At 36.9% G+C, this 23,841-nt stretch overlaps 1 protein-coding gene across 1 annotated transcript; it reads left to right on the top strand.

Annotated features, from left to right (window-relative positions):
* The first annotated feature begins 1,157 nt into the window (after positions 1-1,157).
* LOC131779828 (uncharacterized) lies at positions 1,158-20,896 on the top strand. The gene is made up of 7 exons (XM_066160119.1): positions 1,158-1,163; positions 14,850-14,895; positions 17,233-17,280; positions 17,763-18,029; positions 19,219-19,477; positions 20,191-20,327; positions 20,538-20,896. The coding sequence occupies exons 3-7, from the start codon at positions 17,233-17,235 to the stop codon at positions 20,724-20,726; spliced, it is 900 nt and encodes a 299-aa protein (XP_066016216.1). The 5' UTR covers positions 1,158-1,163; positions 14,850-14,895; the 3' UTR covers positions 20,727-20,896.
* Positions 20,897-23,841: the final 2,945 nt, after the last annotated feature.

Here is a 23,841-nt window from a genome sequence, read left to right as displayed (position 1 = left end):
TTACAAACCTCAGTTGGGATACCGCTCATACCTTAAAGTGTATTCAATTTTTCTCCCCCATGGTAATACTTAAATTATTTTCAACATCATTCGAAGCCATTCCCACTCTAATGTGACCGCTTTTAAAATGACACGCCGATATAACCTTGTAAATTACGCGTCCTAGCGGGGTTTTTATCGTAACTTCCCGACTTGTCAATGTTGTGTGCACTATTCATGATAAACGCAAAAGAAAGACAAAATCTAATAAAGAAAACTAATTGCACACATTATAATTATATACAGACCGAATGTTTCATTAAGCGATTGAAATAGCATCAAAAAGCGCAAGAAGACGTGCATAAACTCTCAGAACGCATCGTTAAGCGAACATGTCGGAGCACGTTTCGTTATCTTAACATGCATCAACTTTTGGAGGTCGAAAACGATTAAAAACAGTATAAATTGTCATGATGCTCCTCTCGCCTCTTCTTTGGCTTTTTATTTTAGTTGAAACCAAAAAACTGTTAAAAACTTGGAACGAAATTTATTGCTCCGACGCTTCAATCGAAAACAAAGGTAATATTTCAAACGTATTATTTGACAGTTAAGCAAGTTGATTGTCCTGTTGTGGTTGTTATGACAAATCTATCAATTAGATATGCTAATCAGTGACAAACGTAGTATTACCCGGAGGCATTCACATTCCGACGAAACAATACGAATACAATTGCCTTATCTAGTCCTCATCTTTAGACAAACATGATTGCTGTGATATTTTTAGAAAGAGATACAAGTGACTTAGAAAAGCCTGTAAAATTTACAGTCGAACATTAAATATAACTATTGAAAGATATACTAATCAGGGACAGAAATAGGATTAAAAACTCTCTCACCAGGAGGCATTCACATTCCGACAAACGACTTCAAATACAATTGCCTTAGGAGGTCGGTTCGAATCTTTAGAAAAGCATGTCGGCTGTGTCATCTTTCAAAGAGATACCAGTTACTTATAAAAAAGCCTATCCTAGTAACCTTTTCCCATCCCCCTCGTGTCCTGTTCTCACGTCACTTGTTAATGCAACCTTATTTCCAATAAATGCTAGCTTTAGAAAATTTTTTATGCTTCAGCCTGTGTCCGCGTATCTGCGAGAACAACAATTTGGCAAACTGCAAACTTCAAGGTAAGTAGAACGTTGAACTATTCTATTACATACACTAAAATTTACTTTTTAACAACTTCCTTTGCTAGTCGTTCTGTATATTTTAAGAGGTTGATTTACTTGTTAGTCCCAACCTGGTTTCAAGTGGCCTTCATCCAATTATCAATATAAAAATGAAATTTAAATATTTTTTTCCTGAATAGTACCACTACTAAACTTTGTTTCGTTGGGAGTCTTGAGTTTTTTCTCGAAGTTGTTTGATTTTAAAAGCCATAGAGCCAGAATTGTGGAGCCCTTTGTAAATCAAACAATTCCTGATAGATTAGAGCTACCTGAATTAAATCAGAAGGCACTGTAACATTCTTGAAGATGCAACTTAACAATAATAACGAAAACTCGCTAATCCGATGGAAAGCTGATTTCTTTTTTTTACAATTCTTCTACTCTTCTACTTCGAATGCAAACAATCGCCTCCCAATTTGCCCTCATAAACTGATTACATGGTGAATGCATATGATTGTATCTGCATTTAAGGAAAGAAGGCGTTAAACAAAATTTTGCAAGCGTAAGATGGGATACCGCTAATACCTTAAAAAGGATTTCCTTTTCCTCCCCCATTCAGATGCTTAAATTATTTTCAACATCATTCGAAACCATTGCCTCTCTAATGTAACGGCTTTTAGAGCGACTTAACCAAGCAAATGGCGAGTCCTAGCGTGGTTTTTATCAAAACTTCCCGGCTTTTCAATGTTGTGTGCACTATTCATAATAAATGCAAAAGTGAGAAAGACCTTCAAAAGACTCTCCATTTTTGTGATTTTAATCAAAAAACTAATAATATTCTTATTCTTGCTTTGGAGAACACCGGCAGAGCTTCACTCACAGATTTTACCATTTATCTGGACCGAAAAATGCTCGTCATTACGAAATTTTATGTGGCCTTTCGTTAAATTTTTTAGTGCTCGATTTCCTGGAAAAATTAACTCACGCACCTTTAAATAAATGTCCGTGAGTCCAACCGCGGATGCTGATTAATAATCGTCTTAAATTATGAGGGTGACAGTATTTAGCGTTCAAATGCAATGATACTAAGGATGCATTCATTTCTAACCCAACTCGGATTTGCGTTACAGAGTGTTCTGGCGTTAAAAACCAGGTGCAAAGAATACTAACGGCTAATGTTACAAGATAATTTGGTTTCACCAGCTCAGTTGATGATGTAAATTGGTCACACTGAAGCTGACGTTTTGAACGTTTACCCCTCGTCAGAGCGAACTGAAGAATATTAGGTTGCTTGGAGTTAACTTCAAGAAGGGCATTAGTTTCAAATATATCATATAGCTGCGAGGATCCCTTAATTTCATCTCTCCACCGCAGTGCAAATATGTGAATTTTCATATATCTAAAGTCTTCATTCACTTGGATGTTTATTTGGACCCAATTCATTGACCAGCTCCCAGTTGGCTTGTTAGCTCAATTGGTAGAGCGCTGCACCGGTATCGCAGAGGTCATGGGTTCAAATCCCGTACGGGCCTGAATTTTTTTCAGGTCCTATTTACAACTACTAGTTTCAGTAGTGTTCTTAGCTGCGAGGATCCCTTAATTTCATCTCTCCACCGCAGTGCAAATATGTGAATTTTCATATATCTAAAATCTTCATATCATTTGTTATTATTATTCATTTAAATAATGAAATTGTGAGTATCAGAATAATATAATAAACAAGGACCCTTAATGATGAGAGGACGGGACACAATTATTTAGTTTGCTTACGGTTAGGGCACGAACACCCAACGGCCCTTAGGCTGTGTCTTTTGGGTTGTCGAGGGAGATACGAAAGACAATCTTACAAGAAAAAGAAGGAAAGGATGCAAGGTGAAAGAAGTTTAAAATAGAAATCTTAAGACTTATGTCTGAATTTTTTGGAATGAAAGAATGTCTCATATGCTTAATATCCATGTGACGTACAACGAAACGAAGAAACTCACATCCTGTCAAAAAGGAATACGTTTTCTGGAATTTCGTGATCGATTCCAGAAAAGACTTATCTGTTACAGGCGAGAGGATCACATTCAAGGAATACGATGAAGTGACCAATGACTATGTAGATATCCAGAAATAAGATATGCTTAAAGATGGCATAAAACTTATTTCCACCCCCCCCCCTCCTCAAAAAAAAAGAAAAATCTTTCGCAAACATCGATGAATTGTCACGTTCAGTTGAAAATTGTGAAATTTACTATTTAAAAGAAGAAAGACCGCTGAATTGTACATTGAGATCTTAATTGTGCAAGCTAATTTCTTTCATTGTTTTTTGCTTTATTATCATTTTTTGGGGTCCAGTTTAATAAAAAAAGGAACTTATGAAATTGTGAACAGTTTGCCCATAATTTTTCAAATTACCTGTGTGCAACTGATTTTCTTCAGATGTTAGCTTTATATTTAAGGAAGGCTTCTGAAATTTTCGTGCCAGCTAAAAGGAGATGACTCAGTAAAGAAAAATGATAATACCAGAAAGATCATACTTAAGTGGTTATTGATCATAAAATATGAAGAGGTTTAAGTATCTGAATCCTTTGCCTATTCCTTTTCAATTGCTAAATAAAATGTTGAAATCCCAGAACTCGATCAGAACATTCGCCTGGTTTTGCAAATAGTTTATGATGCTTAAACTGATGACAGGAATGACTTAAAAGTTTTTCATTGACCACTGCAGGTTAAAAAATTTCAAATTTTACATTCAAACTCTGTCTGATTCACTCATTGCCAAATTTTCTCATGGCATATGCACTTAGAAAAGTGAATCTCGATAATGGCTTTTTTTACATGTATTCAAAGCAACATTCATGAAAATTTTAATCCCAAAAAATTCGTTATTTGGGTAGTTCAGTCCTTTTTCTGAAACACTTTCAGCACAGATTTATTTTTGTTGTTGTTTAATCTTTTGTTTTGATCATGTCACTCATTTGAAGTAGAGCGTTCACAGCGATGAAGGATGTTTCCGTCATCAAGCGTTTGACTCACAAAAAAGAACATTGCATTTGGATTGAAATTCATCATGATTTCGAAAGAGAAGGAATACGTTTTTCCTTTAAGAAATAATTTGACATGTTCTGGGTTGAGCCTGTAGAGGTGAGGGCGAAGTTATATTTCAGGAGGCGAACTATAAAAGGTTTAGACGGTGAACTTGCAAAAAAGTCAGTTGCCCAAGGATTTTCAGGACACTTATGATAAAAAGCTAAAAGAGAAGAAAACCACTACTTGCTACTCCACATACATAACTGCTATACATAACTAGCTCATACTTTTCGATGGAGATCAAGTGAAGACTTCACAAGATCATCATGCTACAATTATATATTCATGTGCCCTTTGCAGAGGTCTCTGTTTTTTTTGTTTTTTTGTTTTTGTTTTTTGTTTGTTTATTTAGTTTCATTTTTTCGTTTTCATTATTTAGATGTCGTGGCATCAAGAGAAAGGCGCTGGGAAAGCAGAAGGAATGACTTCAGTAAGTTTGCCTCACAAATAATTACTGTACCATCCTAGGCCTGACGGCGAGCTAGATATTCCTTCATAAGCCAAACTTTTCTCAACGAAAAAGGAATTGTCATCATCCCCTTCAAACTCGTTTTGAACTCCACTTTCAAGCGCCAGAGAGGATATACAAGTCCCAATTTAATATTTCTCGTGTGTCTAACCCTGGGATGGCGAGTAGATGTGAGCGTTAATTTGGTTTTAAATAATGGCAATAAATCGCAGAATCGAATGTCTCTAGGTAGTGAGTTCCATCACTATAACAAAAAGCTCGAGAATACAATGCCAGTGGAAGTTTTCTTGCATCTAGGATTCAGAACTAATTGTAAGGCATGTGACAATATTTCTCTCGTGCTTTTCAAAGGTTTTTTCAGCGCCTTTGACATTCATATGAAGCTTATATATGGATGATAAAATAAGAGTGAAAATTATGTCAGTAAAGAATGTCTCTCAATTTAACAGTTAAACATGCATAGTTTTTCACGTATTTTCTTGCGTAACACATTCATGTGAGTACAGAGGGCTTTCTGTTTGTATTCACCTCATAAGATAAAAGTATAGTGAGGCAGAATTTACCAGGGGCTTTAAAACAATCATTGAGAAGCAAATTAGTGTGCAAAGATTGAATGAAACAGTGTTTTGCTCCTAAGAGTTAATTTGCGTTTATGTTAAAATCAGGATTCCTCCCTCTACTCTCGCATTCTCCCTCGTACTCTCCAGACTCACAAGATCTAGTTTCGGCCTAAGTTCAAATACATTGATTTCCTTCTTTTCAACAATTTTTCCGTTTTTTTTGTTTGTTTGTTTGTTTGGTCGGTTTTGTCTTGTTTTGTTTCCCTTTTTCTTCGGAGGGGAGTCAGTGGAGTGCTGACGGTTGAGCGTTTATTTTTTGGTTGTTTTATTTGGTCTCTTTCTATGTTTTAATCTTTTGTTTTAACTCTGGCACTCGTTTGAAGTAGAGAGTTTCACAGCAATGTAGGGTGTTTCCGTGATCAAGCGTTTGACTCAGAAAAAAGAACATTGCATTTGGATTGAAATTCATCATGATTTCGATCGAGAAGGAATACGTTTTTTCCTCAAGAAATGAGTTGAAATCTTTTGGTTGCGCCTGTAGAGATGGGGGCGAACTTAATTTATTTTAGAAGGCTAACTATAAAAGGTTTAGACGGGAAACTTGCAAATGAGTCAGTTGCCCTAAGAGTTTCAGGACACTTACGATAAAAAGCTAAACGAGAAGAAGACTACTACTTGCTACTCCACATACATAACTACTATACATAACTAGCTCATACTTTTCGATGGAGATCAAGTTAAGACTTCGCGAGATCGTCATGCTACAATGAGATGTTCATGTGACCTTTGCAGAGCGAAAAGGTAATTTATAAAGACGCCACTTATCAACTGTGGAGCAGGTTTAGCAAGGAAGGAGATGGTATTATGAAGAGGAATCCCAACGATGGCAAAGTGAGTTGCAACGGAAGAGATCAAAATAGTGATCATCAAAATAGTAAGTAGACTTTTATGCTATCCTGCATCATGTACCTTTAACATGCACGAAAAAATTTGTTGTAAAATGATTGTTTAAAACCGTACAAAGAATCTGGCTAAGTTTCACCCTAATAAGTGCCATAAGAGTGCAATCAGGTATGCTTTTGACTGTCGCGATGAAACGTCGGGCCCCTCTAATTAGATCGCGCATAATTGTTTGCACAGTACATATGTCGTTTGAACTCAATAAAATATCGCAATGGGTTAGCAACGTGTCGTTCTCGCTCCACGATGTATATCTGCAGCAAATTGATACATTTTACTCTTTGCACTCTATGGGTGCCTCGTTTCATTTTTTTTTTCTCTTAATCGTTTGTAGTTCCAATCCTGTAAGTTTATTAATTTTTCTGTTTTCGTTTAACAATTTTTTGTGTCTTCGTTGAAGCTTGAAGGTTAAAATTTGGGGTTATGCGCATTCGGTGAACTTCCATCAAGGTTAAAAAGTCAGACCCAGATTTTCACATATAGGCTTCGACTTTAAAATTTTTCGTTTTCTTCCATTGTGATCATAGCTTATATGACTACTAAGGATAAAACACAGAAGCCAGTAGACCAACCATGCTTTGCCTTCCTATTCGAAGATAAATTCGCAATGAAAGGAAATGGAGAAGGACAACCAATCACAACCGTAGTAAGGAACCACTTTAAGTCTAGCGTTTATTAATTAATTTGTTCATAAAACAAAACAAACAGACGATTAACGTCAACAAAACATGAAAGACTGATAGCGTACTTCTTTATTGCCTCTCTAATTGACGTATCGAGACGTACGTTGTAGCAAACAACTGGTTTTAGCAATTACAGTAACTAGACAGCTTGGTTGTCTCTGCAGAACTGAAACTTTCCACTAGATAACGCGTCTTTTAATTCTACTTTTTACTAGACAAGCGTTGCGATAATTACTGCGATTTAATAAATTGATAGTGTTTTACTGTGGTCTGTACTCTTATCGACAACGATATTCGTCATGACAGAGGTCAAAATGTCGTGGACTCACGGGTGCAACCAACTGAGTTTGTAACATATTGATCTCTGAGGAATAAAACCTCAGACCTTCGGATTCCGCGCTCCCATACTCTACCAATAGGTGGTTTAGCAAGAGGACGGGAAGGTCATTCCAGAACGGCGCGCGCAGCAAAAACTGCCGATAAGAAACTGGGTCGAGAACGCCGTCGCATTGTGTTGAAAATTTTTAAAGTGACTTAGCATTCGTTGTAACGAGAATCTTCACCATCACCTTTGATTTTTCGGTTTTATAGACCACTCCAAAGACAAAGAAATTATCTTTTTTGAGAGTTATGTAACAAGTGCAAACAGAGGATAGTTATAGATACGGCAAGTAAGTTGTTAATATGAATCCACATGGGCAATTAAACTTTAAAATTATTCCATTCCAGTTAAGTTTCGAGTCTGCTGATTCATCTATCAAATTTTGAAGCCCACTATATAACTTTTTTCCATGATTTGGGTCGCTGTCATTTCGTTTCGTGCTACTAGATTTCAGCACTACTCGTTTTCCTTCATGATTTTGTAAGGGATAATTTGAAAATCGTCGTCGTTTTTCCCGTTTTTACTGAATATTCCTATCAATTATGACAATACATCTCTTTGAGCACCACCTTCTTAGAGTTGGAATTGCATTTTGAACGGAATTATCAGGGGTTATGGCAAAACCATGTAGAAACCAAGCGACCCAACGATGGAGTTGTTTACGATGAGAGTGAAATTAACTTAAACTAGTCACCAACGAAACAGTTAGATTTAGGAATAAGTCTTTGTTCCTGTTTTATAATTTTTTGGTTTTTGTTTAATTTAATTTTTTAACTAATAAAGTCGTTCAAGACTGAATCAAATTAATAGATTTAAAAAGCCGTGCCGAAATGAAGTTGATTGTCATTTTGTTTCGTAGCTAGAGCATGACTTTCTTGTCTTAGTTTTCACCGGCGCTGATCAAAAATTTCAAACATAAAAAAGAGCAAACCCGATCTATTCTCAATTTTTTTCATCTCTGACTTCAATTCGCAGAAAGGTTTTCAATCACGGTAAAAACGACAATAACAACAAATAACACTGAATAATACAGTAGGTAAGCGTCGTGATATTTCATTTATATAAACTTCAACATGAAGCAAGTTTAATTGATAGATGAATTGATTCGTGATAAATTAACAGCACCCCCTTCTTAGAGTTTTCATACAGGATTAAAGAACTGTATCATATAAAGCCCTTTCGTCGTTTAAGCCTTGCTCAATCATAAGTGTACTGAGCCCTAAAATCTTGGATCCGGCGCTTGCCAACGATCGTGTTTCCTTTCGGGAATCCAGCATAAATGTTGCGGTAAATTTACCCAAATACACCGAATAAAACAAAGGAAAGGACCAAGTTATCCTGGAAACGAGTTCTGACATAATTCCAAACAACATTGTCTCGTTTATGGGTGCAAAATTTACGAAGATCCCAAGCGTTTTGATCGCGACGGGAAAACCAGCGTAATGACGTCTTGAACTTGTTGGAGAGAACGGCAACGCCAACACCGGAAGTCGGAGAAGAGTCGTGTCCAGACTATCCGCGCGCTTTCCCGTTCTGAAATGACGTTCCCGTCCTCTTGCTAAATCACTCTAATGAGCCGCAGAGACTGTACGGTGAGCGAAGTCTATTACGAAGGATCAGCAGCGTCATGTTCTAAATAGAGAAAGATGTTTTTCGTCTTGTCATGAGCGTGGGACAAAGAAAAAAATTCTGAGTCCGCATGAGGAATCAAACCTCAGACCTTCGGATTCCGCGCTACAACACTGTCGATTTGTTTTTTGACCTCAATATCGACGTCAAAAACGTAAATTACAACCATTCTTTTAATGTGTGACCATTGCGTGATACATTAACGCTATCGCGAGCAAGCGTTGTCTGTAGGGTAATCGACAGCGGCAGATTGGCCGATCAGATCGCGAAATTGCTGCCAATTTTGGTTGAAATATAGTTTCAACGGAATGCGCGCGTGCAACATGAAACGTAACCATCGCACGCGTTAAATTTAACAATTAATTATGATGAGCCGAATGTTCAGCGAAACCATTTCTAATTCAAGGCTATTTTCAATTTGCAAGGAAATAGATGCGATTGATGACAATGACACGAGCGTGGTTTTTGAGCCCCAATACCACGGGGGCTCCACGATGCTCAAGCTTTATGACACCGATCTCTACGTGGGATGCGACCGCAATGGCCTTACAACTCTGATGAAAAGTTTTGATCATACCAATCCGAGTCCTAAGATTCTTTTCCACGCTGAACGAGTGGCGCGTTAATTTCAAAAGACAACTAGTGAGTCATTGCTCTTTCTTCCTCGTGAATTACGCATTTATGTAGCTATTTCCAAGAAAGACATAGAGGCATACCTTGCGTAACAGATAGACAAATCTCACATTCAATTTGATCAAGAGCCACGGGTTGAACAGCTCATGTTTTCTTACTTTTATTACTTTTAGTTTTTAGGTCATTATCTTCATGATAAATTTAGAATCTCATCAATTAGACACGTAAATATCCGAAAAGAAGTTCTAGTTCTAAAAGCTTATTGAATATCATCCTCAATCTGTTATTATGGAACTACATAACGCACTCTTATCACATTTACGTCACATCGTATATAGCGTAATTGGAATTGTTACATCTGACCAGCGTATAAGACAGTCAGGATCATGTGAAGAAGATGAAGAAGACATTTATTTATTTAGGGTAGCCCTTTCGGATGCCTTAAACACCGCTATCAATTGGGGCCCTGATAAAAATTCAAATGATAAGAACTACACAATCATGCTCTTATACAACTGCCCACTGCTATACAGAACTTAGAATGAATAAAAAAGCTTTTAGCTTGAACATAACGTTTTTCGAGTCATTTGTTTGCTTTGTCACGCCTATATACTTTCATTTATCGTATTCTAATTAAAAAAGATTGATATTAAAAATAGAAATAAAAGACACCTAGGCATGAGTGTACTATATTAATGGAAAACACTGGTTTCGGCAGTTTTTGCAGTTATGAGGGTAAGAAACCTCTAAATGTCTCAAAAACTTGGGACATTTCCTATGTCATGATAAGATACATGTTCATTTGCAACACTTTCCCAAACATACGTGACCACATTACACGAACCCTTTCATAAAATCTGAAACCAAAATATATAGATTTGGTCGAGCGTGAAAGCTTTGCTTCAGTTGGTTAATGCTAATACCCTCAGAACCCCTGGCCATCTGTTGAGAGATTTGATTACTGCAGTTTAAGGGCCGGGACATTTGGCATATGTAATATTCTAAGGAAGACATGTTTGAAAATAACTGCTTTAAAAGCAAAGAAAGGAAGAAAAGCTTTTCTATGTTCACCTAAGACTTAAAGGGTAGGAGGAAGGTACTTTACATCAATGAATGACCATAATCCATTCAAAAATGGATTATGGTTTGATTTTTACCCTTTCCAGAAACTTCTTGAGACAAAATGTTGCAAATACATACATTTAAAACGATCAAAAATGCTGCACCTTCAAATGAAATATACCAAATACCATAATAAAAAAAATTCTCAGCCAATAACCAAAATTGTTTGCCGTTTACTCACAATTTGTTGTACCACAAGATGAAGGTTTCAGTGTGGCTTTGCCGTCTAAGGTAAGTGAAAGTCCCCCACACCCCCCCCCCCTTCCATATCAATTAATGACGTGACTTTGCTAGCGGCTTTAAAGTGAAATTTCGCTATTTTAGAAGTTAAAACTGACTTAACCATGTAAAAAGAGGAAAAGAGACTTAAGAGAAAAACCTTGTATTAATATCAATGTCTGCGCAAATGTGTACCCACCCATCCCCCAAACCAACAGCAGTCAACTGATAAAAAATTAGGCTAAATGTTGGGTTAGGGGAGGGGTAGGTGTACAGTAGCTTATCAGAAACTGAGACAGATCCAAAACCTCTAAACACGTGACTCTTAAACTAATGACAGAAATACTAATCAGTTTTAGAAATAAGCTTTAAATCGCCTGAAGATATGCACGAAAAGAAAAACCATTTTTTTTCTATATCATTATGTTCAGAATACTCCAAATATAAGCTCTAACACAAATTTAATTACCGTCATTACTAACCCTCATCATCACACAAGCACAAACGAGCCTATCTTGTACATCCTTTCCCTTCCCCCAAGTCTTCGATTAGTGTGGTACTAAGCTACTTTACTTAAGTCAGAAAGCTTTGTAGCATTCTTGATGATGTTGTGAGTATGATCATAACAAATGAATTCATATAGCCAATGGAAGCCATTTACGTTTATCATGGCTCATTTCCGTTGCTATTCAACTGCGAAGGAAAAACACTGCATTTGGCCGCACATAGTGATTAATGGTTTGTGAATACATAGGATTACATCTGGGTTGAAGGAAGGAAAGTGTCAATCCTCAACGAGTGATGCACACAATATTTTCAGCATGATGACTACCAAAACTCCAGACAGAATGAATCATTCAGCAATAGAAAGAGCATTAAAATTTTAGAGAGCGTGTACAAAACCTCTTAACGCATCGTTAAGCAGACATGTCGGGGCATGTTTCATTATCCAAGGCCTGAAGTTTTGGAAGATATAACCTACATCAACTATCGCAGGTCGAAAACGACTAATAAGGAATAGTATAAATCATGATGATCCTCCTCCCAACTCTTCTTTGGCGGTTGTTTCAGTTGAGGTCTCAAAATGTTTCAAAACTGTAAAAAAGAGTCATCGCTCCGATGATCCAGCTCAAGAGAAGTTAATTCTACAAAACATACTTCCTTATTGGAACCACTTGACCCCTCTTTGGAAGTCTAGCTAATATTTAACAACCAGGAGCATCGTTTGTCGTATCGTGGTTCTTATCACAAATTTATTAAGACTCTTCAGTGCTGTGTGGACGGCAATACATAACAAAATGTATTGCAAACCGAGGAACAAACTTTCGAGTCATCAAAAAACAAATATGGACAAAATGAATACTTTGGTGATGGAAATAGGATCAAAAGCGCCAGGGGGCAGAAACAAAGTCAAGAGCACATTTAAATGATAGAAACATTTGCCATTTTCGGCAGCATGACTTTCAAAAATAATTCACATACAATTTTTTCCCTCTCACTACGTAGACAACCACAAGGTATTAAGCTTTAACGCATAAAGAGCATTTTAAGGAAGCATTTCACCAAGCTACCATATCTGATGTGTTTCCTCCTTGTTTAATTAAACTCTGTTGTCCAGACTTAACCAACTATGATAAGCTATTGCAATGATCTAGTAGAATATTTTCAAGTCTCAAACTGAATTCGGCATCATTCGAATTCCAACACCGCTTCTGTTGGACGGCTCAGAAGAAACGTTGCAAAAGAAAGAAGAAGTTGAATTGTCTTAATGTGATTATTGATACAATTTCCCAATTTCCAATGTAGTATAAACTTGCTTACACTTATAATAAAAAAAAAAAAAAAGACTGAAGAGCAAAACCTTTAAAGTCGTGACTTTGGCAACTACTGACAGAGGTTCTGATCATTAACAGGAATAAGACTAAAAACACAGACGCTAGGGGGCATTCACAAACCCACGACAACATTCTTGATTATAGCAATTTTTGTTCAAGTTACTAAAAAAAGGTCCTTTTCCTTCCCCCAGGCGACCTGGTTCTCACACCAATTGTTTATGCAACAGCAGATCCAATGAGTGCCATCTTAGGACAAAAGAAAAGGGAGAGGCAAGCCATCTGACTGATAAACTTTACTTCACCTCAGTCTGTGTCGTATCTGCGAGAGCAACAAGTAAGTAAACTTCAAGGTAGGTACAGCGTTAAATCATCGTGGGAGAAGTGAAGCTATACCGGGTCGCTTCAGTGTCCGTCGATGACTAATTTCAAATGACGAATATCAGAGTTTTAGGATGACCAAATTTGGACATTAACTTTGTAACAACTTCCTTTGCTATTCTTTTATAATGTTTCAGGGGACTGGCCTACTAGTTAGTTCCCACTTAGTTTCAAATGGTCTGATCCAATAATCAATTTGAATATGAAATTTAAATCTTTATTCTTCCGCCGTTTGCAAATATAACGATTCTTGATAGATTAGAGCTACTTGACTCAAGTCAGAAAGTTTTATAGTATTCTTAAAGATACACCATAGCAATAACAACGAAAACTCGCATATCTGATGGAAAGATATTTTCCTTTTAGGGCTTATCTTCATTTCTTGTTCGACAATTTTCGCATTTGTCCACATACACTGATTACATGGTTTGTGAATACATATGATTATAAGTGGGCTGAAATAATAGGGTATTTTACAAACTTTTATAAGCCTCAGATGGGATATCGCTCATACCTTAAAGTGGGTTTAATTTTCTTTCTCATTCTGAATTCTTTCATTATTTTCAACATCATTCAGTTCGAAGCCATTCCCACCCTCATGTGACGGTTTTTAAAACGACACGCTAAGATAACCTAACAAATGGCGCGTCCTAGCGACGTTTTTAATATTACTTTCCGACTTTTCAATGTTGTGCGCACCGTTCATGATAAACGCAAAAGAAAGACGAAATCTAATAAAGGAAAATGATTGCACACATTATAATTATTACAGACCGAATGTTTCATTGAGCGATTGAAATAGCATCAAAAAGCGCCAGAGTACGTGCATAAACTCTCAGAACGCATCGTTAAGCGAACATGTCGGGGCAGGTTTCGTTGTCTTAATCTGCATCAACTTTTGGAGGTCGAAAACGATTAAAAACAGTATTAATTGTGATGATGCTCCTTTCGCCTCTTCTTTGGCTTTTTATTTTAGTTGAAACCAAAAAGCTATTTAAAGCTCGGAACGAAATTTATTGTTCCGACACTCCGATCGAAAAAAAGGGTAATATTTTAAAACTATTATTTGACTGTTGAGCAAGTCGATTTTCCTATTGTGGTTCTTATCACAAATCTATTAATTAGATATGCTAATCAGTGACAAACGTAGTATTACCGGGAGGCATTCACATTCCGACGAAACAATACGAATACGACTGCCTTATCTACTCCTCATCTTTAGACAAACATGATGGCTGTGATATGTTTAGAAATAGAGATACAAGTGACTAAAAAAAGCCTATCCTAGTAATTACCCCTTTTCCATCCCCCATCTATCCTTTTCTCAAGCCACTTGTTTATGCAACTTTATATCCAATAAATGCTAGCTTAGGACAAATGAAAAGGTGGGGCTTGTAACCTGAAGGATAAAATTTACAGTCGAGACTTTATAAATAACTACTGAAAGATATACTAATCAGGGACAGAAATAGGATCAGAAATACTCACACCAAGATGCATTCACATTCCGACAAAAGACTTCAAATATAATTGCCTTAAGAAGTTCGAATCTTTAGAAAGGTATGTCGGCTGTGTTATCTTTTAAAGAGATACCAGTTACTTACCAAAAGAAGGCCTATCCTAGTTACCCTTTCCCATCCCTCACGTGTCGTGTTCTCACGCCACTTGTTCATGCAACCTTATATCTAATAAATGCTAGCTTAGGATAAAAGAAAAGGGGGAGGTTTGTCATCTGATGGATATATTTTTTATGCTTCAGACTGTGTCCGCGCATCTGCGAGAACAACAATTTGGTAAACTTCACGGTAAGTACAACGTTGAACTATTCTACTACATACACTGAAATTTATGTTTTAACAACTTCCTTCGTTATTCGTTCTTAATATTTTAAGGGATTGATTTACTTGTTAGTCCCAGCCCGGATTCAAATGGCCCTGCTCCAATAATCAATATGAAAATAAAATTTAGATATCTTTTTTCTGAATAGTACCGTCACAAAACTTTGTTTCGTTGGGAGTCCTGTGTTTTTACTAGTAGTTGTCTGATTTTAAAAGCCATAGAGCCAAAATTGCAAAGCCCTTTGTATATCAAACGATTCCTAATAGATTAGAGCTACTTGAATAAATCAGAAGGCATTGTAGCATTCTTGAAGATGCAATTTAACTCTAAAGCCAATTTCTTTTTGCTTGGTCGACTGCAAACGACCGCCTCCCCATTTGCCCCCATAGGAGTGTCAAAACGTTGGGTCTATGAATTGTAACTTCTTCGGTTACACTCATTAAATATTTAAACCAGAGTAGCATCAAGTCTGATTACATGGTAAATACATATGATTACATCTGGTTGAAAGAAAGAAGGCGTCAAACAAACTTTTGCAAGTCTAAGATGGGATACCGCTAATTCCTTTGGGAGGATTTAATTTTATTCCCCGGCATTCTGATGATTAAATAATTTTCAACATCATTCGAAACCATTGCCTCTCTAATGTGATGGCTTTTAAAGCGAAATAACTCGGCAGATGGCGAGTTCTCACCGTGGTTTTTATTAAAACTTCCCGACCTTTCTATGTTGTGTGTACAATTCATGATAAATCTTGACCTCGTTTAGAAACCTATTATTTGACAGCAAAGCAAATTGCTTTTCCTTTCGTGATTGTTATCACAACTTTATCAAGATTCTTCAATGCTAAATGGACTGTGTAATATCTGAAAAAAATTGTAAACGGAAGAGAAAAACGTTCATAGCCGTGACTTCATAACTATTGACAGATATGCTGATCAGTGACAGAAATAGAACGAAAAACTAACGCACACACTATGTGGCATTCACATTCCTTCAAAAGACCCTCTAATGCTGTGAAAACTATGTAATGCATTCGAAAAAATAGTGCAAAGTGAAGAGCAAAACTTAGTCAAAGTTATAAGAACGTAATTACGGTCAAAATAAATCTTTAGGTTATGGAAATAGGATCAAAAGCACCAGAGGTCATAAATAAAGCCAAGAGCACATAATAATTGTAGAAACATTTTCCATTTTGGACAGCATTATTTTCCTAAAATTAAAATAAGCGAACAACAACAAGTTATTAAGCTTCAAAGAATACATTGCATTTTAAGGAAACATTTTACTAAGCAACGATATATGACATGATGAAATTAGAAGATCCTCGCAGCTAAGAACACTACTGAAACTAGTAGTTGTAAGTACATGTTTCCTCCTTGATTGGTTAAATTTTCAGAATATCTCAAACTTAAACATACAATTAATTGCAAGAATTCAGTGGAATATTTTTAAGTCTCGAACTGAATTTGTGTCTTGCTGCATCATTCGAATTCTAACACTGCTCCTGCTTGACTACTAAAAGAAACGTTGCAAAAAAAAAAAGAAAGTTGCAGTGTGTTAATGTGGTTATTTATACAATTTCCAAATTTCCAATGCAGTAAAAAATGACTTACACACGTCAAAAAAGCGAAGAAACAAACTGAAGACCAAAGCCTCTACAGTCTTGACTTTGATAACTACTGACAGATATATTAATCAGTGACAGAAATAGAATTAAAAACACAGACGCCAGGGGGCATTCACAAACCCAAGACCACATTCTTGACTAAAAAAAAGATTTTTTCTTTTCATAATTTATTCCAAGACTTCATATACTATTGCCTTAATTACAGCAGAACCCTGCTAAAGTGAACCCGGTTAACACGACCGCCCGCTAACTCGAAAAAGATCCGATTTCCCTTGGACTTGACCCCATTTTTCCAGTCTTTTGCTATCAGTTGACTGGTTGACTCGTGCATGGTTAACTCGAGTTTCCTATTATCTCGAACTCCCCTTTGACTGGAATTAACTTCCCTTTCTCTTAGAACTTTGAGTAAAAGCGATAACTGGGAAAGTGTCAGAACATAGCTGACTGACACTCGCCATACTTAATGGTATATAACTGATTGGCAGGATCGAATGTCTTCAGAGAACGAGTTAAATGGTTTAGCGTCACTTTAGGGGAAGCTTGATACCACATGCCCTTGTAAAAGTTTTTACGAATCTAGGATTCAGAAGGGGGGAGGCTGTGGGATGAGTGTGTATTGTTTGTTTTATTTTGTTACTTTGTTTAATTTTATTTTCTCGTTTTTATTATTTAGATGGCGAAGTTATTTCAAGGGAAAGGCAGTAGGAAAAGAAAGATTTCAGTAAGTTTGTCTCACAAATAGTAACTTTATCATCCTGAGGGCTCGCTAAATACTGCTTCATAAGCCACGTGTTCCCCAACAAAAAAAGGAATCGTCATTATTCCCGTAAAACTCATGTTGAATTCACCTTTCAAGCGCCACAAAAGACATACAGGTCTCAATTTATTTTTTTTCGTGTGTTTCATTATTGAGTGTTTGTTCAATTCCATTAATTAAAGACAAAATAAAAATACGTATAGGTTGATTCTTAAAAAACAGCAACCAAGTGCTTCTTTACTGCAGGAGCCTGGAACACATCATCTCATCCTTTTCATTTCGTGGTTCTCTGAAAGGAGAGAAGCACCTGGAGAGTCTTCCAACTCCTCGTCCCTCCCCCTCTCCTTAAGTATAAGAAGATCTGAGGTTGAATTCCTTATGGAACCCATCTCTCCCTCAATTTGATTTTGCTCTGCTGTTTTGATGAAATCACTTTAAATTTTTAGACTCAAGAAGTAATTGAACCAGTTAGCATCCATGTGAAATACATTGATACAAAGAGAATCCTTCCCTATCAAAAAGGGGGAGATCTAAGGGGATTCACCAAGCAGTTCTTGCAAGGATTCTCCGACGTTTTACCTCCCAATGTTACTTCAGAACAAGTCAAGTTCCAGCGATATAATGCAAGATTTGACGATGCCGCCGAACTTGAAAATGGATACGAGTTTGATGATAACCAAAAAGTTAGCGCACACATCGTGGGTGACAAGAAGGTACAGACGTTTTGCATTGTTTCTGATTTTGTAGCACATAGTGTTATTGTATATAAATTAATTAGAAAACGTATTAATCCGTGGAACTTCGATCAGAATCTCGAGAGCTCCAATACTGGTGATTTTGAGATTTAGCGCGTTAGGGCTTTAACATGGGTTCAGAAGGTTACGCCTTATAGCGAGTTCGCTCTCTACAAAGACAAGTTTCACAGCGATACCATGACAAAGCTCGGTGGACAAACAAAATCTTAGCCGTGTTGAGCAATGACCAATGTGCACATCTTATGTTTTAATCATGGAACTTGTTTGAAGTAGAGTGTTTAACGACGATTTAGGAAATGAATTGAATATTTTGAGGTGAACCTGTTGAGGTGGGGGTGAACTTTTTCTTTTTTTTTTTTTTTTTTTTTTTTTTTTTTAAGGAGTCGAACTCGCAAAGGTTTAAGCGTTGAACTTGCAGTTGCCCTTGGACTTTTAGTTTAGTGAGTCCCGTATCGTTTATTTTGTCTTGTTCAGTTTAGGTCTGGTTTTTTTTTTAGTTTAATTTTGTTTGTTTGTCTGTTTGTTTGTTTGTTTTTAGTTTTGATTAGTTTCGTTTAATTTTGTTTATTTACTTTGTTTTTTTCTTTTGTTTCCCTTCGTTTCCTTTCTTTTCTTTTCCTCTTGTTTTTTTTTCGTTTCTTTTCCTTCTGTTCGTTTTGTTTCTGTTTGCTTTGTTTCGTTTGTTTTTCCCTTTCTTGAGGAAAAAAAATCTTAATTCTTGCCTCTTCCCATCAACGCAGCCATGCAATAAGTATAGGTAAGAAAATGATTTCGAGTGAATTTGGTGTCAATTAGCACGAGTGAATTTTTCAAAGAGAACAAAATTGAACGAGCCCGTAGGGAAAGTGCAATTTGTAGTCTTTCTAAAATTTCAAGTGCTTATCACACCAAATTTCGAGAGAAGTCATTTTATTACTTGTTGATAATGTACATAAAAAAAACATTACAGGAAGTCAAGACAGACGAAATTTGAAAGCGTACACTCGCTATTTGTAATTCACATTCGTATCATCGCTTCGTATTCATGAGAATGCACTCGTTTTCAGCCAATCAGAAGTGTGTAGTATTTTTCATGTACATTATTAAGGAGGAAATCAGCATATCCTGCATCAGTATACTAAGCTGATTATATCTACTACCTTTTCAGGCTAAAGAGAAGGAGAACCGAACACCACTTAATATGTCAATTTCGGGAGGCCAACATACATTTAATCTGTATATAACTGACTTGGCTAAGTCGGATAACGGTTTTGTAGGGAACTCGACTTTAAAGTTCCATCAACTTACGGTAGGTTCTACTTATCGCTTTTGGAGCGCAGTCAGCAACAAAAATGGTGGTGTTATGAAGAGGAGTCCCAGTGAAAACATAGTGATTTGTGGTGGAACTTTTGAGGAGCCTGATGATAGTAAGTAAACAGTTATGTTATTTATACAAAAAATGCAGTGATATAAACAATAGCCTCAATGGGCGTGAAAATAAGCTTTAGCAACTACGGCGTCGCGAAATTGTTTGACCCGATGAGGAGAGCATGATGGAAGGGAAGGTTGCCTTCCATCTCTCATTGAAGCTCTTTCTAATAACGATAAAAATTTACCTCTGCAAGGATTTTAAGTCATTGTAGCAAATGAAGTTAATACGTTTTATGTAATTTCCTGTTAGCTGATGATCACTTTGGCGGAAGCTCGCACCCGTCGTTGTAGTAAACTAGATTTACATCAGGACGCTGGATTTTAATACTCACTTCTCGTAGAGCTATTGATATCCTCTTCGATATTGAGATAAACTTGAAATAATTTGAGTCAACTTGACTTAAGCCGCTTTGATACATATGAATTTTTGCCTTTTCTGTGCTTAAATGTCTTCTCATTGATTCTACAACTTAAGAAAATATCAAATGAAGTCCATTAACATGCAACTCAAACTTATCAAACACAATACATCGTGAACAACCTGCGACCGCTACCTCTAACGAGGATATTGAGCTCTGAACCATGAGATAGAACCGGTTGTTGCATTAGTTTTTATGAGGAGTATTCCAAGACGGTCTTTTTTCTTTCGATATCTCCTCATTGCTGAAGTCAATAATGATAACTGGTTCTCCTTAAATCCTTATCATAGCTCACATACAGGTCATTGATGTGAATAATAAGTCACCGAATAAAAGCAATGCTGTGGCCCTTCTATTCACGGACACAAAGCTAAACAAGCAGTATGCAATGAAAGGAATTGGATGCGGACAAGAAATCCAAACCGAAGTAAGGAGTTATTTCATTCATACAATTCAACGTTCATTCATCTATTTTAGCTTTCACCAATTCATTTATTCATTCATAATTAATTTCGCTCACTCCCTCACCCGCTCATTCACTCGTTCATGAATTTATTCAGTCAGTCATTCAATCTGTCCGTCATTAATTGCATAATCAAAATTATTTCTCACTCAAAGATGCTTTCCGTTTTGCAAGGAAATTTCTTCGCATGATGACGAAAGCGATATCTTTGAGCCTGACTATTTCTGGAGCTACACCATGCTCAAACACGTAAAAACCGGCTGCTATGTGGGATGTGACTACACTGGAAAAGTGACTTTGGTGGAAAATTCAAAGCCCGAATTTCCTAACGCTGAGATTCTGTTCATCGCCAATGCACCTTAAACTGATTTACACAGCAGAAGACTCAGTGGTTGGTGTTCTGAGTGAAGTCAGCTCACTATTTGACCATTTTGATCTGCATGTGAGGCACTGAAATATTAGATGAGACTACCGTCTACATTCGTTAATCTGTTTTTAATCAAGTAAATAAAGTACTCTTATCACAAATAGTATTCAAGGTATTGTTATTTCTGGCTTGTTTCTAAGACAAATTGTGTCGAATCAATCCATTGGTCGCTTCAGCTGTCAATACTTGGTTATTTCTTTGTTAAAACAACCACAGATGGCCCAAGCTCACGTCTCGAGAAAAAGCAAACGATTAATTCATGAAAGCGTCACGCGTTGTGTGACTCGGTGTTAACTTACGAGAGGAACCGTTTAGAATTTGAGCAAGTGAGACGTGAGCTTGGGCTGCCTGTGAAACAATCTGTGGTCAGATTCTCTAATCAGAAATAGAGTGTGGCCCCGTCTTTGTGTTGATACCCAACCCGTCTCCGAATCTGGGAGAACCGTGACGGACTGACGTCCAGTCTAAGTATGACGCTAATTTAAAATTTGTCTTAGTGCAGTAAACCTGCAAATACCAATTTATTTCTCATCATAAAGCACCCCTAAAAGCCTCTGAGGTTGAATAATTATAAGTTAGAAACAAACTTTACAAGGCATTCATTAATCATTCGGCAAAATGACAGCTGCTTTTTTTTTAATATGGGAAACGTCGATGTCATCCAGAACAAAAGATGTATCTTTGTATTTTGTGTATGGTGCAGGTATGCAGATTGTTTTGCTAGCATTTTTTTTTTTCATATCTTAAGGTGTTTTGTTAAAAAAACAAAAAACCTAAGTGAACAAACTCCGTGTTGGGCCGACTGCCAGGAAAACAATATCCCAAGCAGTTTTGCAATTAGAGGAATTAATAAACTTAAAAAACTTCTGAAGCTAATGGTGCTTTTAGTTTATCCCCTTAAAGACTTGATACCTAATTCTACTGCCATCCTATCATACAAATTTATAATGAAACAATTCTCTTTCCGGGTATGCCATCATGTGAAACACCAATTCAAACATTCGTGACTTCAACAGATGTAAAGCACATAATCCTAAAATGCCAGCCAAAAATTGTTCTGCAAAAAGAAAAAGAAATTGATTGTGACTTGCATAAAAAATATTCAAAATAATCGAAGAAAGCAAAACAAGAAGGCCTTTCCAGGCCACTTTGTTGATGTTCTTGCAGTGACGTTAACCCATTCTGACTGCAGCTTTCCTCTCTATTAATCAGGCTTTCGAGCGGAAACTGCTAAAAGATTTTGTCAACGCTCGTTTGAAGATATAAAACAAGCTAAATTTCAGGTTTTGTGAGAGGAAGGATGAGTAGTTAGTGCTGCTGTAGAATTTCATAGTTAGCTCCTTTTGAGGAACCATGTCATTGTAAAGCAAGTCAGGTATCGGTATCGTTAAGTTAGTCGTGTTGTAATTACGATTACAGAAACGTTCAATACTGTGGCTGCAACCTCATTCCCAGGGTCTCTCTTCTTCCCTTCATTTAGATCCAGAGAGACCCTGGAAACGAGGTTTCTGTGGTTGAAAGTTGTGCCTAAATCTTACCGGCTAGAGGTACGCACGAGGTGCACTAGTCACGGGTTTCCGAGGCGGGTGATTATCGGAAATTGTCGGCTATTGCAATATGGTGGACTATTCTTACTAGTAACACCATGTGCAATTTACTAACAGTCAAGCGATATGATTCAACCAGATATGAACATTAGAACGTGCTTTACTTTATACATTGTTGAGTGTCAATCAAGGAAATTTCGCCAAATTTTGTGTGGCTATTTCCTTCGCCCTCGTCGATCCTAAGTTCCTTGTTTGGCAGAGTCTTAGCTTAAAGCTGTAGCCGCTAAGAACAACACTTGCAAAGGTAAACAAAACTTATGAATAGTATCGCCACTATATGCCCCTTTCATGGTGTTACTGGTTGGAAAGATCCCCAAGATGAAATTTCTAGTGTCTTCTACCTCTAGACGGTGGGATCTCAGGAAGCTTAGAAAATACTACCGGCCAGAGGTACAACTTGCATATCTAGTCAACTTTGCACAATTATTACGATGGGTTCCTTCGCATTTTACTATTTCCGCACTCCACTGAAATTAGTCTTAAACTCGTTTGAATCAATTTTTTCCAGGAATACGTATACATTTATTTATTTTTATTTGGTCTTTAACCTCAAGCTGGTAGGATCTTAGAGGGCTGATAAAATACTACAGGCTAAAGGTACAGCTTGCATTCTCAGTGGACTTTGCCTACCCTAGCCTGTAGTGAAAATACTACAGGCTAGAGGTACTTTGTACGTTTAGGGTGAATTTAGCTCGTTTTATTTACTTCTTGATTTATGGAAAAAAACCTTTCTAAATTCCATGTTAGTCTCATACTGTTGTGGAGTCACTCGACAACTTAACTTGGAACGCCCACACTAACGAGTTAGTAAAGAAAACCAGCAAAAAAACTATACTTTCTTGTACAGCTGAAACGGGCCCGACTACCTCCTTCAGACCTAGTTCTTTTCTATCTTTCGTGTGTTCGATCTACGATAGACTACGGAGTTCCGGTTTTATGCAACGCGCTTCCGCAGTACCTTAAGAACGAGCTCATACATATCGAGAAAAGGGCACTATCGATAATTTTGCCCAGCACGAGCTACAACAAAGCCTGCGAAGTTTTGGGAATAACACCAATAACCGAACACCATAGTCAGCTATGCACTAAACTGTTTGACGCCATAGTAGCCGACCCCAACCATAAGCTACATGGATTACTGCCACAGAAAAATAACGTTGTTTTTAATTTTCGATAAAATCGTCCCTTTGTTTTGCCGCGCGTTCACACCAATAGGGCAAATAACACTTTCATACTCGCAATGTCCCGGCTATTCAACGCATCTTCTTATAATACATAGATTATTTCTTAAATTTTAGTTCAAGAATGAAAAAGTTTTACAAATTTAAACATTTTTACCATTATATTTAACATAGATTTATCATAGATTATTATTGTCCTTTCAAAAGTTGTAAAAGTTACTTAATTCAGCCTTCGGGCTGCGATGTGATTTAAATAAACCATC

Source organism: Pocillopora verrucosa, chromosome 13, assembly GCF_036669915.1.
Source record: "Pocillopora verrucosa isolate sample1 chromosome 13, ASM3666991v2, whole genome shotgun sequence".
In the NCBI taxonomy this organism is placed as follows: domain Eukaryota; kingdom Metazoa; phylum Cnidaria; class Anthozoa; order Scleractinia; family Pocilloporidae; genus Pocillopora; species Pocillopora verrucosa.
Note: the sequence above shows the minus strand (reverse complement) of the source record. Positions and strands in the feature narration are given on the sequence as shown.